Source organism: Eublepharis macularius, chromosome 4 (assembly GCF_028583425.1).
Source record: "Eublepharis macularius isolate TG4126 chromosome 4, MPM_Emac_v1.0, whole genome shotgun sequence".
Classification (NCBI taxonomy): Eukaryota; Metazoa; Chordata; class Lepidosauria; order Squamata; family Eublepharidae; genus Eublepharis; species Eublepharis macularius.
In genome coordinates, this window is record NC_072793.1 from 130,733,704 (window position 1) to 130,752,098 (window position 18,395).

The following is an 18,395-nucleotide window of genomic DNA, read 5'->3' on the forward strand; positions in this document are numbered from 1 at the left end:
TATTCAAGACAACTCACTTCCCAGCCTGGTGCACCACCAGAGGGCGCTGCTGTGGAGGGAAACCCAGATAAGGCAGCCAGACCTCCAGAGAGCAAGCCTCAGCAGGAAGCCCAGGCCAGGATCAAGAACAGAGCACGTGGCAATGCTCACCCTCCACCTTCATCCACCTGGGATCAGGAGCAGAGCATGTGGCAATGCCCGCCTTCTGCCTTCTCCAGCTGGATCAGTAGTGGAGCAGGTGGCAATGCTCACCTGTCCTTCACTCAGCTGGGATCAGGAGCAGAGCAGGTGACAATGCCTATCCCCTGCCTTAACCCAGTTGGGATCAGAGGCGAAGCAAGTGGCAATGCCTGCCCATCCCCTCTTCACCCAGCTTGAATCAAGAACAAAACAGGTGGCAATGCCCACTCCTCCCTTCACCCAGCCGAGATTAGGAGCGGAGCAGGTGGCAATGCCCACATGCCACCATCATCCAGGTGGGATCAGGAGCCAAGCAGGTGGCAATGCCCACCCCTGCTTTCAGCCATCTGGGATCAGGCATGGAGCAGGTGGCAATGCCCACCCTTGCCTTCACCCAGCCAGTATCTGTAGCAGAGCAGGTAGTAATGTGCCTGCCCCCCTTTACCTGGCCTGGATTAGCCACGGAACAGGAGGCAATGGCCGCTCTACATTCACTCAGCTGGGATCAGATGTGGAGCAGGAGGCAATGCCCGCCTTCCATTTACTTGGCCGGGATCAGGTGCAGAGCAGGAGGCATTGCCTTTCCCCTGTTCACCCAGCCAGGATCACATGCAGAGGAGGTGGCCATGTCTGCCCACCCTGCCTTTATCCAGCCAGGATCAGTGATGGAGGAGGAGGGAACACCCACCTGCATGCCCTCCCTTTTCTAGAGTCTGTTGTATTTTTTCTCACAATGGGCTTTGTTGCTAGTACTACAATATACAAAGTTTAAAAAGCATAAGAATGTACCATATACTAGCAACCTGACCACGGGCGCAAGGCTATCTTGTCTGCAAAGGCATTGTTTCAAAGCAGTGAGAGTGCTATTCAAAGCAGTGAGAGTGCTGACCTGTTTATTGAAACAGACAGGAAAGTACCACACACACAGCAGACTGCAGCCCACTTGAAGTTCTATATTGACTAACAGTGAGGAATTACATCAGCATGGTTAAATCCATAAAGAAAGAACAATGAGAACGTAGCAAAATATTGGACACGTAGCAGAAAAAAGTCAGAATTGGTATAGGGCAATTAAGTATCCACACCGTAAACCTTTCTATTAGTTTATTACCTTTTTATCGTACCTGTCCTTTAAAAAGGTCAGAACAGCGTACATCATTCTCTCCTCCTTTTCTTATCCTCCCAACAACTCTGTGAGGTAAGTTAGGTTATAAGCGAGTAACAGTGAGCTACTCAGTGACCTTCATGGTTGACTGGGGATTTGAGTCTGCTTTTTTTCCAGTCCTAGTCTGATTCTTTAACCACTACACCACACTGGCTCTCAGAAATAGCACATTAAAAACAAAGTCAAAGGTAATGCTAAGAATATGCATTATATAGGATCTTTACTGAACCTCATATTCACCATCCTATCTATCCTTCCCTTCCCAATTATATACTACATAAGAAGAACTGAGAGGTGAAGGAAGTGGGAGGTTTTGAATGAATCAACAAACTAAACTGTAATAAGTCACCCAGATCAGCTGGCATTCACCCAAGAGTTATTAAAGAAGTCAAGTGAACCTATAGAACAAAAATATGTAACTCATTCAAATCAGCCTCCACACCAGATGAATGGAATGTGGCCAGCCAAAGAGCAATTTTGGAAAAGGGAGGGAGCTGAACAAGGGTTAACCTCTGCCTCTTTGTATACAAAAGTGATCCCATGCCCCTTACCCATAATCATTTCTTCTCACCATCCACAGCTTTTCCATTTCAGCTTTAATCATTCTGGGGTAACAGAACAAGAACTGAGTGCTATTTCCAAGGCATAGATAGACCATTGTCCATTGACGTTTACATATAAAACATACTCATAAAAATGTTTTATTACACATAAAGAAGTTTTCATGGGATAGCAAAACATTTCTTGCATTATTTAGACAGGGATTTATATTCCTTTCCAAATTAGGTCACTGAGCTGTATACTCATGTCTCTGGATTGTCAGCATACATAAAATGAAAGAGCAAAATGAATTCTTTACCGTAACTGGCCCATGTAGATTCCTCAAATTATCAAATAAATACTGAACAGTAGCAACATCATGACATTTTGCTTTTTCCACACATTTCTTAAACCCACTAACAAGTAAGCGGATGACCAGATTTCCACTCCTTCCTCTTCTGTAATGCTGCATAATTCTAGAAAAAGAATTAAGCAACTGAGATAGTCTACCACGAAAAGGAGATGCATATTTATGTCACTGATTTTTAAATTGTACTCCAGAGAACTTTGCAATTACTTTGAAATTAATCAATGATTGTCAGCAAAAAGATCAACAATGTCAGAAAAGTTTTTCTGGACAATAACTTGCCTATGGTTACCAATCTACTCCTATAAAACTGAACTGAATGTCTTTATAAATTGTCTGTTCATGCAAGGTAAAGACAAAACCCAATAGCTCTGTCAGACAGCCCTAGAAAGTGTCCTTGAATTTTCTACAACACACAGGGTTTGATTCAGCCAATTTTTCAACTGGTGAAAAAAGAATTGAAACAAAATGCTATTCTGGGGAGCATGAGATTTTGCATAGACAAAATCCATGAGGGATGGGGGCTATAGTAAGGAGATGGTATAGAGCAGGACTGAGTAGAAAAATGGAGGAGAAGGTGTCATGGTATAGCCCAATCAGATCTCAGAAGCTAAGTAGGGTCAGTTCTTGGATATTTGATCCAAGAACCAAGGAAGACTTTGCAGAGGAAAGCACTGGCAAGCCACCTCTGCTTCTCAGTTGCCTTGCTGGTATCTCCGTAAGTCAGTTGTGAGTTGACAGCACATATACACTCATGAGTAGAAAAAGTCGGCTAGATCCATGCCATACAGTTCTGAAGCAGATACCCTGGTGTTCCTGAGCAGACATGACAATGTGGAAAGGGCACACAAGAGATGTAGAGTTATAAAAAAACATAAATGTTTGTTAAATATAAAATGGCATTTCTAGTTTCCCAAATACACTGTGTTTAAAACATTTGGTCTCACACTGATTTAGTGCCTTTCAAAGCTAATAAAGTTTTACTCTTCAGAACTGAGAAGAAAAAGTTTGCACCAACTAATTCTTAAATGTAGAACTTGAAAGGCATACTGTTCTGTAACAAGCCTATATTTGCTTGCTTCAAAACAACAACTTTCTGTAAAAGATGTTAAACTTTGCTTTATTCCACTTCACTTCAGTATAAGATTTTGATAATGAAGCACAAGATACAATGTCACTATTATTTGTTGCCGCTATTATTATTTGTCTTTCTTCCACAGGCCATGAATGTTTTGTTTCTGAAAACCTCCATAATCTGAAGAACATGAGGAAACCAAGAGGGGTAAATAATAAATATGTAGAACAATTTGATGGATAAAACTTTTGTAAAACTACATACACAGTTTCTATAGCAGACCATTTAATACAGGATTGTTCCTCACCTACCTGAGTCTCTGGAAATTTGCATAAAGGATTCCACACCTTTTTCTCCATAATTTCCTTCAGAAGCCAATGTGGAGACATAATTCCACCCTAAAGCTTTTACTATATCCACCATTGCTTGTGCCTGGAAGGAATCTGGAGGAACCACTCGTGAGAAGAAATCATAACGTCTGTCATCACTTAATTCTGGTGCAGTTGAAGCATAACTGATTTGGGGGATCTGTTGGGAAAAGAACAATTATTTGGAGTTATACATTAATAAACTCAACACACGCACACAACAATTAGCTTGAGCTGTAATACAATTAGCCTACCCAATGCCCATCTGTTACTTTGTATCTCTATTGGTTCCTAAATGAAAGTCAATGAAGCTATCTTTCAAATGACTTTCTATACGTGAATACTAATTGGCCAGTTAAAGTATTATAAGTCCTACCCTAGACCTCTGTAATGAAGGATATATTAACATGCTTGAAGTTAAATGCAAATAAATGATATAAAAGTTTGTCCCAAGACAACAGGGTTGTGGGGTGGTTAGGGTTAATTTTGAAGATAACAGAACAAGATGGTAAAATAACTTGAACCATCATTTTGCTTCATTTGAGGTAAGACCTAGACTTCCCAGCAGCTGATTTCTATCTAGTTACTCAAAGTACAAATCACAACATTGGCTTGGGCAGACTCCATGTTGAGCAGAATTGACATCAATTGTAAAGATGTACTTCAACCCAGGAGACAAATCTTCTGATTTGGCAGTTTTCAAACTTGCCGTAAACCATTTGCTATGTGTGATTTTTACTGAGCAGCTATTAAGTTGTATATAGGCCACTGGTAGTGCATTCCACATATGAATTTGGGGGAAATATCAGTGCTTAAATTTCAGATACCTGAGACAATTGTGATTATCCCTCATGAAGTTAAGGAAAAAGGGCTGGGGCTCAGCGGTAGAGAACTGGAACGGCATACAGAAGACTCCAGATTCAATCCCTAGCTTCTTTTAAAAAGGATCAGTTAGGTGGTGATATAAAAGATCACTACCTCAGACCTTGGAGAGCCACTTCGCCAGAATAATCAGTTCTGATTATGATAGTCCAAGAGCTTAACTCAATGTGAGGGCAGCTTCATGTATATTTGTGTATATGCATGTATATGTACTGTTTAATTTGTAAACCAAAGATAAAAAAATTGGCTTGCTTACAATTTTTTTCCCATTTGAATTTGAATTTCTACTGTTTTTGGTGTTCCAATCCAAATAATTTATGGCACTAAAATGTTAGGACATTCTTCCAATTTGGATTACCACTGGGATGGTGCCATTTGATGCCACTTTCATGTTATATCCTTTATTTCTCTTAAATGTTAACAAGTACCTGCGAGCCCATATGCCCCAATCAAACCAGAGTCTCAGATTGCATGGGTGTACTGATGAAATCTTAGCACAACAATAAAACCCGATATGGCTGTGTGGCCAGCCTAACACCCACCAAACACTAAGACAAATCCCTGGCAAGCTGTATCTCCTATCGCTCAAATACAGAAAAATCTTAACATGCCAAAATATGGTATGTGTTCATTAACCTACTCATTAGAACACACTTGTACAACATAACACTCTTCTCAGGGCCTTGGGGATTTTCAGTGTGGCCTTCAGTCCCATTACTACATTCTACACAAGTTACTGCATTATCTTTTTTAATGTTTTAAAAAATTATTTTATCATAATAAGAAAGGATACAGAAAGAAAAAAGGAGAGGGAAAAAATAATAAGGTCAAGAAGATTTTACAACAGTTTGCTACAAGAATTGTTAGAATACAGAGTGCACAAAAACTTAATCTTTTTCAATGTTTGTCAGTATAACAATGGAGATTACAACCTTTATTAAATCCAAACTCTGTATATTGTCCCTCTGTACTACATATACTTAATGCATATCTCTCTCCCCATTCAATAGTAAAAATTAGTGATCAAAAAGGAAAGACTCCTTATTTCATTATTACTACATTATTTCATCTTATCTCTTCATATAACTGATTAACATAACTTTAGTATAAAAATCATCTCTACTTATCCTCATCTTTTTGATGTGGAAACAACACACAGGCATGTAAAGGGAGCCAGCCTACCTATGTGATGCCATCTGCTATGTGATACTAGCCACTTCTACTGGCAACCCAGAGTATGATGGAATATTTCTATTTGTCAGCATTTGTACCAAAAAACAAAGGATGCGTATTGGATGAAGGCAGTTCCTTTTGTGGGTTTGTGGGAAAAGAGATTTTTAGGGATGAAAGTGTGGGCAAGCAGGATACAAACAGATCTTTTGGCCTAGCAGTTCTGCCTGTGACAAGTTAAAAGGATCAAGAGGAACAAAACTTTGCTAATGCCCTCTTTTAAACAAAATCACTTGTATGAATTGAATTGCATGACAGTTCTCCACTGAATTTTTTAAATGAAAGACATAGACCTATGCTGCTTAACAAGCCTAATCCAGTTAATGTTTCTTGCACAGAAGTCCCTCAGAAACTGATGAGGATACCACAGAAGAACTTGCTGAGTCAAATCCCTGATGTAATCTTAGTTCAGCATAGCTCTAAATAATTCACCAAAAATAAATGTTCAAACTTTCTGCCAAGGTTACAGAAACCGTTCTACATGTTAAGAAAAATCCACCCCTCATTACCTCCGTCTTTCTGCCTTGCATTTTTGCTAAGCGCTGCACTTTTGAGAATTTGTTGCACATTTTAACAGGCCCATGTCAAGCCAGGAAGGCTTTCAAGCTGGGAACAGAAATATTTCAGAGGTTTGATCTTCACTCCTTACAAGCAACTTAGAAATGCTATTTTCATATGCAGAGATTTATGAACAACTTAGTTTCAGAATAAAATTAAATATATTTATTCATGCACATATCCAATAATTGTGAAGTTACAGAAGCAAAACATCAAACTGCTGGAGCATCAGGATTCCTATTTATTTTGCAAATGATATAAATTAACCACCATATAATTTGTGTTTCCCTCTGTTCTAGATATCTTTCTGTTACACAAAAAAATGAGGGGATGTGGGTACCTATAGCAAGAGGAAAAAATGGACGTGTGAAAAATGCTGTTGCCAAAGACAGGATTCTATATTAATACAGATCTGCAGATTGGATGCACACAGATGTGCAAATTAGCTACATAATGCCCTGCTTTTAATATGGGTGCCATGCTTTAAATGTAGACACATTTGTAAAAGAAGCTATGATCTGAGAAATGATTAATGAACCAAGACAACAATGATAACCAATTGAATAATGAAAGATGAACACAAGAAACTGCCTTCTACTTAGTCAGATTATTGATCTCTCAAGGTGAGTTTTATCTACTTTGATTGGCAATTGCTCTCTGGAGTCTCAGGCAAAGGCTTTTCATGTCACTGACTACTCACTCCTTTCAGGAGAGATGTCAGGGATTGATCCTAGGACCTTGTGCGTGCAAAGCAAATGCCTGATCATGGTATCCTGGCCATTCCCAAGCTTATATTAAAATGAAACCAGATGGGTGGTGTTTGTTTGCAGTTGCAAAAGAAAAGAGGTATGCAGCGGCACTTTAAAGACTAGTCTAATTTATTCCAGCATTAGCTTTCAGGATTCAGAGCCTACTTCATGAGATGCATGAAGTGTTCATCCATATGGCAGCTGACCAACTTCAGATCTTTTTGGGAAAATCTAGCAGTCTAGACTAGACATGAGCACGAATGGAAAAAAAACCACCAAACACCCTGTTCGATGTTCAGTGCCATCCACGAACAATGAACATGGATGAACCTGAACTGTTCCCAAACATGTATGTTGTTCGTTGTTCGTGGGGGCCAGAACCACACCCACCCCAACCACCCCATTTAGCCCCCCTCCCCTCAAACACACTTACCTGGCCCTTTAAAGAACCCTTTAAACTATCAGCTGGCAGGTGGAGGAGGGACAGTCGCACAGCCAGGCTGCCCGCCCAGTGTGAGAGAGGTGGGGAGATTCGCCCGATCTCTCTCGCACCCGGGAGAATCTTCCCAATGTCCAATGCCCACCAAATTTGCAGGGGATATAGGCGTCACTGTCCTCTGAAGACTCCCCCAGTTTCAGAGAGATTGCACCACAGGAAAGGCATGATCCATGGCTCTCCCCCTTCAGTCCCCATTGTCCTCTGAAGACCCCCCCCCCGTTTCAGAGAGATTGCACCCCAGGAAAAGCATGATCCATGGCTCTCCCCCTTTAGTCCTCACTCTCCCCCTTTAGTCCCCACAGTCCTCTGAAGACTCCCCTAGTTTCAGAGAGATTGCACCCTGGGAAAGGCATGATCCATGTGTCCCCCCTCCTTTGATGTCATTTTCTCTTCACAGTGGAATAAAGAGAACTGCCTGTTCGAAGGCAGCTACTTTGAGGGTTACAAACTGACCTTCCCAATGTCCAATACCCACCAAATTTGCAGGGGACATAGTCCTCACTTTCCTCTGAAGACCCCCCAAGTTTCAGAGAGATTGCACCCTGGAAAAGGCATGATCCATGGATCCTTCCCTTTGTTGTCATTTTCTGTTCACAGTGGCAAAAATGAGACTCTCTGGTGGAAGCTACTTTGCAGGGTTACAAATTGTCCTTCCCAATGTCTACTACCCACCAAATTTGCATGGGACATAGTCCTCACTGTCCTCTGAAGAACACCCCAGTTTCAGAGAGATTGATCCTGGGAAAGGCATGATCCATGGCTCTCTCCCTTTAGTTCCCACTGTCCTCTGAAGACCCCCCCCAAATTTCAGAGAGATTGCACCCCGAGAAAGGCATGATCCATGTGTCCCCCCTGTCCCCCCCCTGTGTTGCTGTTATTTTCTGTTCACAGTGGCAAAAACGGGACTCTCTGGTGGAAGCTAATTTGAGGGATTACAAACTGACCTTCCCAATGTCCAATACCCACCAAATTTGCAGGTTACATAGTCCTCACTGTCCTCCAAAGACACCCCCCCCCCAAGTTTCAGAGAGATTGCACCCAGGGAAAGGCATGATGCATGGGTATCCTCCTTTGTTGTCATTTTCTCTTCACAGTGGCTAAAACGGGACTCTCTGCTGGAAGAACTTTGAAGGGTTAAAGCCAGAAGGAAAGCCAGAAGGAGTTCAGACAGAGTTCAGTCCCTCCCTCTCCGGTTGCCAAGGGGATTGATTGCAGCAGACTCCAGACTGTCTGACTTGCTGAATGGCTGCTGAAGGCAATGAACAAGGCTTTTAATGACCACCTTTTCATTTAGGATGGGGCCTCCCGAACAGCTTGCTCATGAACAGCAGATTGGGCTGTTCGTGGTTTTTTTCTGTTCGTAATGCTGTTCATGCCCATGTCTACTCTAGACCCTTTCCAGTCTGGATTCAGACCAGGGCATGGGACAGAGACAGCACTAGTAGCATTAGTCGATGATATCCATCTGAATATAGACAAAGGCTATGTTTCCTTATTGCTCCTCCTGGATCTGTCAGCAGTCTTTTACACAGTAGACCATGCCATCCTGTTGAGGCATTTAGAAACAGAAGTGGGCATCAAAGGATATGCCCTGGACTGGTTTAAATCATTTCTCATGGAACAAACTCAAAGGGTTGCCGTCAGAGATCAGCTATCTCCAGAATGGGAACTGACTTGTGGGGTTCTGCAGGGCACAATCTTATCTCCCATGTTATTCAGTCACTATGTAAAATCTTTAGGTGAACTAATTTGCAGCTATGGAGTGGGGTGTCATCAATATGCAGATGGCATCCAACTCTATCTCACTATCCGGGTCCACACACGATGCAGTAGAAATCTTAGATCGCTGCCTGACAGCCGTGGTGAAATAACTGCAAAATAACAAATTGAAATTGAATCTAGACAAGGCTGAAGTGATGCTTGTTGAGAAGGCAGAAATCTTGAAAGACATTGTACTCCTCACTTTCGATGGAGTTTGTCTGACACTCACAGACTCGGTTAAGAGCCTAGGGGTTATACTGGACCCAGTGCTACTACTAGAAATACAAGGCAGCCACAAAAAATGCTTACTACAATCTCACTCTAGCTTGGAAGATGGCTTCTTATCTCGACATGGCCGACCTGGCCACCTGGATCCATGCTATGATAACATCAAAACTTGACTGTCATGCACTATACATTGGTCCCCCATCTAAGTTAACTAGGAGGCTACAATTGGTGCAAAATGCTGCAGCTTGACTGTTATCTGGAGTGAGCAGGAGCATGAGCATCACTCCCATCCTACAGGCATTCCATTGGCTACCTATCAGTTACCATGTTCAATTCAAGGTATTGGTTATTACATACAAAGCTCTTCATGGCCTTGACCCAGCATTCCTACAAGATCGCCTCACTCCTTATGTCCCTCCATGGCAGCTTCACTCATCTGAACAGGGTCTCTTGCAGGTGAATGCACATGGGCAAAATCAACAGCAGCCCACACACGGGCTTTCTCTGTGGTGGCCCCCATCCTATGCAATGGTCTGCCTGAGGAGGTCAGGAGAGCCCCCACTTTCCTGGTTTTCCACAAACGATGCAAAACCGAATTATTCAAAAAGGCTTTTTATTCAGATCGGAGGGAAGTATTATAGGGAGCGGTCTCAAATGCTTTGCTAATGAGTTAGGGACCACAAACTTCATCACTATGTTGCCTTGCATATTATTTGTTGCTCAAATATGTACTCTTATACTACCTGTACTTCATGTTTACCTAATGTCAGTCCTAGAATTGATGATGTTTTGTTTCAGCAATTCTTCAACTCTGTATTGGATCCTTGCTAATGCTACGTCTTTGTAAAATCCTATGACATTATTGTGGAAATGTCCTTAACACTGTATGGAAATGTCCTTAATACTGTATGGAAATGTTCCTGATACTGATTGTATTAATCTCACGCTATGTAATCCGCCTTGAGTCTCAGTGAGAAAGGTGGACTATAAATAAATAAATAAATGAATAAATAAATACAGAAGCCATTGTACATCCATCTAGGCCATGGACAGACATGAAAGTCTTGTTAACTATTAGTTTGTTTAAAACACCCATATCTCCCTCTTGTCTAAAGCTCAAGGTAGCTCCCAACAGCATAGAACGTTAGAAAGAAAGACAAATTTTAAAAAATGAATACTGTGCTATCATCATGATCCTTCACATAGCTGACTTATGTATAGACCACAAACCTGGTGGGGAGGCACTTGAATTGGGGTTCTACAGTTGAGCAACTAAGTGATAGGGAAAGCATAGTGTCATGAGCCAGTTAGCCACCCCCTTCTCCAAGGATGAGGAAATACACAGCACTGAAATATCCCTGCCTAAGTCTCTGGATTCAGAGGTGGATCCAGGCCCTGCACTGGAGGGATCCCCAACTGAGCCACGGGAAATGAGGGTTGCTCATTCTCGCAGCACACAAAAGAAAGGAAGCAGGAGCCGATGCCTCAGTTGCCACCAGCCTTCCCCAAACCAGCTGAATACAGAAGACACCAGGAACGCCTGACTGCTCAGGAGAGAGGAAGAAGTGCCCGTCTGTGTGTGCAATGCAACAGTGGTTGGTGCTAGCTTCAGAAGCAGAGCCACTACAGGAGCAGGAATGCCCAACCAAGCCAGGAAGAAGTAACACAAGTGCCTCAGGGATGAGTCAGCTAATTAGGCAGACATAAGGAACATGCAGAGCAGGCCTTGTTGTGGAAGCAGCCTTGCCTGCTACCCTCTTGGTGAGCTGGTTTGCTCAGTGAAAAGAGGCTTACCTTGTTTATTGCCTTGCATTTTGTCCTGCTAACCTGTGCTTGCTTTTCAGGTAGAATCTTGCCCCTGCCTCCTGAACTCCAGACTTTCCTGTCCCCCCGCTTTTTGGATGGAAGCCCCAGTTTCCTGACTCTGTACTGGTTTGTTGATTTTGCTCTTGTTTATTTGTGGCCCAATTACTACTATACTATGTTACTTTGTACTAGGGTTTCCAGCTCTGGATTGGGAAATTCCAGTAAATTTGTGTGGGGGGGTGGAGCCTGGAGAGGGTGGGGCTTGGGGACAGGCAGAACCTCAGCTATAATTCTGTAGAGTTCACCCTCCAAAACAGCCATTTTCTCCCGGAGAACTGATTTCTGTGGCCTTGAGATCAGTTGCAATTCCTGAAGATCCCCAGCCACCAACTGGAGGTTGGCAACCTTATTTTGTACAGCATTTATTTCAGAAATCATATAAACATTGAACAATGTTCACAATTTATTCAGGACTTTTTTTAACAGTGCCAGAATGGCATCTAATATTCCTTGCAAACAACTGCAGAAAACTTTGAGAGGTATGTCGAAGTCCTCTTTCCATTTTTATTCCCTGAAGGAATTGTTGCCATTCCCAGGCATACTGTCACCACCTCAGATGTACAAAAAGAACATCTGCTCAAGTCAGGAGGAAAAAAAAAGATCCACTCAGTATGCTGCTTTTTGTTCAGTTAGATAAAAAGTTCAATTCTAGTGCAATCAGGTCACAGATAAATAATAGGCTGAGAGGTTTTTTCAAGAGGGAGCTACAATTCTATAAATAAAGCAGCAAAGATGTTTTAGTCATGTATAAAATCAAAAACAATCGGCTCTGGGTTGTAAATCAAGCTAGGGTCTAGCCTTATAATCTCCTCTGTCCTTGGGTTCCTTTTCAGGCGTGCACATCATTTTGCTCACTTCAGTCAGGGAAATTCTTAACTATATGGAGGCACTGTTTGTGGAGGAGGGAATCTGGTGAGGGATTTCACCTGGAATCTATGATATACCATAGAGTTTGCCCTCTGAAGGTACCATTTCCTCCAGAGGATTTTATCTCTGTAGTCTGGAGAACCGTTGTAATTCTGGGAGAACTCCAAGACCCACTTGGAGGTTGGCAACTCTAGGGGTGCAACAGGTAGGCATTCTGGACCAAATGTGCACAGTTACTCCAGTCTAAGCTCATTGAAATCAATGGGCTTAGACTGGAGTAACTTTGCATAGCATTGCACTGTAAATATATCAGTATTAGAATGCTCTTTCTGCATCCTAAAACTAGTGTTCCTTTGTGTTGGATCCTGCAGCGATCCTCCCTAAGGCATCACACTCTGGTGCCATAAGAATGGCACAGATGTCAACAAATTCAGCATTATCATGAGTTATCATGGATTTGCTATAGGATTAAAACAGAAAGAGAAGCCCGGATGACAAGAAGATGAAATTCATTTAAGCACAAAAAATATCTTGGCTCATTCATACATTTAACTATTGAATTTGAAGTCATGAACCATAAATCCATTATATAAGCACCTTAGGATTAGTCTATAATAGTACCCCAGCATGAGTAGTCATTCTTAAAACTGCATGATATTACCTCAGCAGTATGTAACAACTAGCAACAAAGCCTGTTGCATGAAAAATGCAATGGGCTCTAGCAAATGGTTGGAAGGGGTGCATTGTGCCAGGCCTCCCTGCCACCACTGTGGCCTCTAGAGGGACGTGCTGCCTCACCTGACCTTCCCACCACCATGGCCTCCGGAGGGATGCACTATCATGCCTGGCCTTCCCACCACTACAGCCTCTGGAGGCCATGTTGCCGACAACTCAGTCTTTATTCTGGTGCACCTCTGCAGGTGCACCAGGATAAGAACTGAGTTGTTACCAATATGACTTGGCTTTTATATGGTAGGATAATATAGATACTCAGGACGTGTCTAGGGCTGAAGGGGCTTGGAGAGCCAAACCATACCCTGCCATGAGATGCTCCTGCTGCCCCCTAATTCTGTGCTGGGTCTGACTATCTCTAGATAGACCAGTCACCCCAGTGTAAAACCTTTGGAGTTACGCATTGGGCTGCACTAACAGAACCTCACATCAGTATAAGGATGGACTTTGATGGACTGCAATGGCCTGACTTGCTATAAAACAGCATCATGTGTTCAATTTGTACTGGAAATGTAGGGAATTTCCTATTACTTTCATATTGATGAATAAAATTTGAGTTCAGTAGCACTTTAAAGACTAACAAACCTTTCCAGGGTACAGGCTTACCTGAGTCAAAGCTCATTTCATCCAAGAGGCACATTTCATACCAGGGCTCCAAGATCACACTCCCAAAATCTTGTTGGTCTCCAAGGTGCCACTGGATTTGAATCCTGCCCCTACTGCACAGCAACACAGCTACTCACCGGAAACATTTCATATCGTTATTTCACCACTTAACTTTTCATTTATTTGCCAATATACTCTATATTCATGGTTTGTGGGAACTTTATACATGCTCCTTCGCAGCTTGGTTGTGCCTTGCTGCCATGCAAGTATATGGTTGGGCTGCTGCCCCTGTGCTTGCCCTGCCAGCCTGCACATCCGCTGAGCACCAGGTGAGCCTTTGGCTGGCAAGACTGGTTGCACGGTGCCTCACCTCTTTAGTGGCTGGAGTGCCTCGGGAGTGCAGTTCCACCTCTAGTTCCTCACACACCTAGGTGAGGCACCTTTGAAAAGCTAAGCTGCGGCCCTGGTGCTGCACTGCAGCGTGGCAGCCGAGGGCATGGAAGAACTCCCCCAGTCCTTGCAGCCTCTTCGCTGGTGCTGGCAACACCCGTTGGCCTCTAGCAGAAGCCAGTGAGAAGGCTGCTGTGCCTTGGGCTCTCACTCACCTTCCTGCAACTCTGATAAGGTTGCCAGCTCCAGCTTGAGGAATTCCTGGAGATTTGAGGATTGAATCTGGGAAGAGTGTGATTTGGGAAGGCAAGGGACCTCAGTGGGTATAATGCCACAGAGTCCACCCTCCAAAACAGTTCCCCAGGGGAACTGATCTCTGTCATCTGGAGATCAGTTGCAATTCCAGAACTCCAGGCTCCACCTGGAGATTGGAAACCTCACAAACAGGCCAATTTATTTGGGGGGGGGGTGGTATTGATCTTTGTTTTCTGGAAATAACAGTTGTAAATCTGGAAAATCTACAGGCCCCACCCAGAGATTGGCAACCCTACCCACCTCACTTCAGCATTGTCTGCAGAAGAGCTCTGTGCATCCCGGGAGCTTGCATGATCCCTCACTGACCCTGAATAGTTGAAAGCAAAGGTTGCATCTTCACTTCTGACTTCCTAAGTGACTCATCTGCAGGGCAGTTGCAAATGTTTGAGGGGGGGGCAGGCTGGAGCAGAAGCGAGTTCTGTAACTTTTATTGTGAATTTTGTCTGTGATTTTCCTTCCTCAGCTCAAGTGAGATCTGCCTAGCAATGGCTGACACAATTGGCACTCTTTTCTCCCATTGGTTGACTATCCCCGGCAAAGTCCATCCCAGCTCTGTCCTGTTTGTGCTCTTGCAGCGCTAGAGTCCAGTTCTTCCCTGATGGGGCTGACCTCGGGTTGCCACTGCCTTCCTCCCAGGGGGCTGAGTGGCAGCGACTGGCCTGAACTGGGAGGGCTCAGTGCAGCCTCCAGCAGGAGGAGCAGTGAGCTGCATGGGGCAGGGCTGACTCCAGCTCCCAAGGGAGTTCTGCCTCGCTGATCTCAACAAAAGGCTCCTTCTAGCCATTCTCCTGCCACCTCTGCCTGCAGCAGTGCCATGGAGTCTCCAGAGGCACGTTGTCCAACTCACTTTTTATCCCTGTGAGTGCGCCTGCACAGGGATAAACTGGTGAGTCATCTCGAATACACTTAGACTTTTATGTAGTAAGATTCTTACCAATAACTGTCCTAAGTTGGAATCTGATCAGAGATATTTATAACCAAGATGTGTCTATCTTTCCTCCTTTCTCTCTTTATAGAGATGCAGTGGGTTATGTACACTGTTAGATATAGATGTACTAAGTAGGCTTGCTAGACCTACTGATCATTGCAGTATGAGAAAGTATGTGGGGGAACTGGATCCAAATCCAGAAATTACAGTACTACTGAGTAATGTTCTAGGAATCCCCCAAGTATCTATGGCAAAGGCTATAGAGATCAGAGGAGATTCGTAGAGTTTTGTCCATAATTTCTGGGTTCAGACGCAACCTCACCCTCCCCAATCACCATTTTCCCCCATTGTGACAATCAGCATCAGTAGGCAAATTAATTTATTAATGGGCAAATGTTTGCTGAGGGTAGACAGAAAGCAACCTAGTACCCTAGTACTAAGCTAGACTTTGTCATTTCTTTTATATAAAGGGATACTATCTTTGTCTGCTACTTTTGCTTGATTCACAGGTTCCAGCAGTGGTGTGAGCCCTTCCTAATAATGCCACCACAATATGTGCCATGCTCATTTCCTATTTGGATTACTGATAAGTTCTGTGCTGGGGTATCTTGGAAGAATCTTCATCTAGTCAAGAATGTAGCATCACTATTCTGGCAACCCTAGTGAGAAATGAGGGAAGGGTTTAGGAAAACAGAAAAAAATATAAATGATGGCCCCAGGTTGTTAGTTTGAGACTACTGCTTTAGTGATAAAGTGCATGACATCCATTACATCCAGTGTTCTTTAAAACAACTCAGTTGTTCTCTGTGTGCATGTACTTTTTATTAAATTGTTTTTATACATTTTGAAATGTTTTAAATGTTTTAATGTATGCCACCTTGGGGGTTCCATTTGGGTAGAAAGTCAACAAACAAATGTTTAAAAATAAATAAATAAATAAAAATAAAAACTCTTTAAGAAGTTGGCAGGCTGAGTCAGAACAAACAGTGGTTTGCCAAAAAACAACAAAAAAAACTACCTAGTGTCAGTGCTAGGATGGCAATCCCTGGCAGTTAGATCCCCAAGCCCCTCACACCAAGCACGCAGGTGCATTGGTTGAAGAAACTTTATTCAGAGATCTATTCAGTTCAGGTGTGCACTTGGAGGTAGAAGTTGGCAGAAGTGATTATTCAAATAGGACTACTGATTATAGGGACGTTCTCCCACCCTCTGGCCCATTTGCATTCAGGCATGAAAACCCAAAAAGTTACATGGGAACAGAGTAGTTTAGTCTAGACAAAGTACAGAGTGGAATCATTCCCTCCTGTGAAAAAAATACATTTCAGTACACAGCTCCGGTCCAAGGACACTCAGAACTGAAAGCACATATTTCTTAGAGATAACAAAGAGGCCACTGGCTCCTCTGGAAATTAGTATTAGCAGTCTAGACACCCTCAGGTGATTTATATAAAATGCATAAGATACAGTATTTAACTTTGGCATTATATCAGTATGAATTTAAGATGTAGTGTAAGATGCAGAACACAATAATGGGATGGATGCTTATATCACTCTCAGTATAAGATGCAGAACACAACAATGGCATGGATGCTTGCATATGTGACACCTAGTTAGCTAACACCTGAAGCAAGACAGAAACATGAAGAAATCATACTATTAAATACCCTGCCCTAAATCAAAATGTTGGTAAAACTGGATCAACTGTGTCATACCAAGCATCTTAAGTTAGTTATAGAACATTTTTATCCTGACCCTCATTCAAGGAGTTTATGGCAGCATGCATAGTTCTCCCATCTCCCATCTCCTTTTCACAAAATGAACTAGACTGAGAGAGAGAGAGCTGAGATTAAGGTTGCCAGTCAGGACCTGGCAAACTGTGGAAAGCCACGGAGGGGGGAATGATAAGTAGCTGTCTGTGACAGTATGATGTCACTACTGGGAAAACCTGGATGTGACATCATGCCTCTATAGGAATCATCAAAAACTCTATGGTAAAACCAGACTTTCCAGCAATTCCTAGAAGGATCCATGTTTTACTCAGAAGTGACATCATGCTGTCAGACCATTGGCCATTAAAAAAAAAATCTCCTGCTGTTACTCTGAGCAGTAGCAGGAAATGGAAGCCAGGACAGAAAATCCTCTGCCACCCGCATGAGTATGATAACCCTGGCTGAAAGCTTTAGCTGGGATCATACAGAGCTGATGTAGGCTTTAAACAATATTACTAAAAAATCATAGAGAATGCATTAATTCTATATATGTGGTGGCATATGTGTTTTCATGGGAGACAGTTTGGGTTATTAGTAGAGATGAGCACGAACAGAAAAAACAAACAAACATGATGTTCATTGTTCATTGCCATCCACAATAAGGGACTCACGAACACTTACGAGCATGTCCTGTTCACAAACATGTTCATGGTTGGATGTTCGTGGGGTCCAGCACACTCTCCTCCAGTCATCATCCAAATTTGGTCAAGATCCCTACTGCACCACTCCCAGAAACCTTACCTGAGCAGGCACCAGGAAAGGTACCAATAATAAATAATAACTTGGCCCAGAGCCTGGCAGCAGCCCTGGAACATGAAGGGGTAGATCCCTATCCCACCACACACAAAGAAAATTCAAGCTCCAATACACTCTCTTTATCAAAATTCCAACAGCAGCTGTCTCTCCCTCTCCAAAGCCAGAGCTGGACGCCCCCTCCACCCTGGTCTTTGCTCCCTAGTAACAAATTTGGAGCTCCACACTTGAAAGGAAGACCTGCCTATCAAGCTAAATTGGGCTAAGATTGGGGTTTCCAGGGCAACCTCAGGAGTTCAGACAGAGTTCAGATAATCCCTGCCTACGTTGCCAAGGGAATTGATTGCAGGTGCCAGACTGTCTGGCTTGACGAACAGCAATGAACGAGGCTTGCAATGACCACCTGTTCATTTACAGTGCGGCCTCACGAACAGCTTGTTCTTGAACAACAGATTGGGCTGTTTGTGGCTTTTTTTTGTTCGTATTGCTGTTCGTGCCCATCTCTAGTTATTAGGGAGCAAGTTAGAATATTATTCTGAAACTTGAGAAGAAATCTAGAGATCATTA

The 18,395-nt window shown here is 43.0% G+C and overlaps 1 protein-coding gene across 1 annotated transcript in view; it reads right to left on the minus strand.

The window, feature by feature from the left end:
• GRM7 (glutamate metabotropic receptor 7) overlaps nt 1–18,395 on the minus strand; it is a 703,043-nt gene that overhangs the window by 470,354 nt on the left and 214,294 nt on the right. Inside the window, exon 2 of the mRNA XM_054978478.1 lies at nt 3,639–3,855. Coding sequence (XP_054834453.1) covers nt 3,639–3,855 — 217 coding nt within the window. The remainder of the gene's footprint in view (nt 1–3,638; nt 3,856–18,395) is intronic.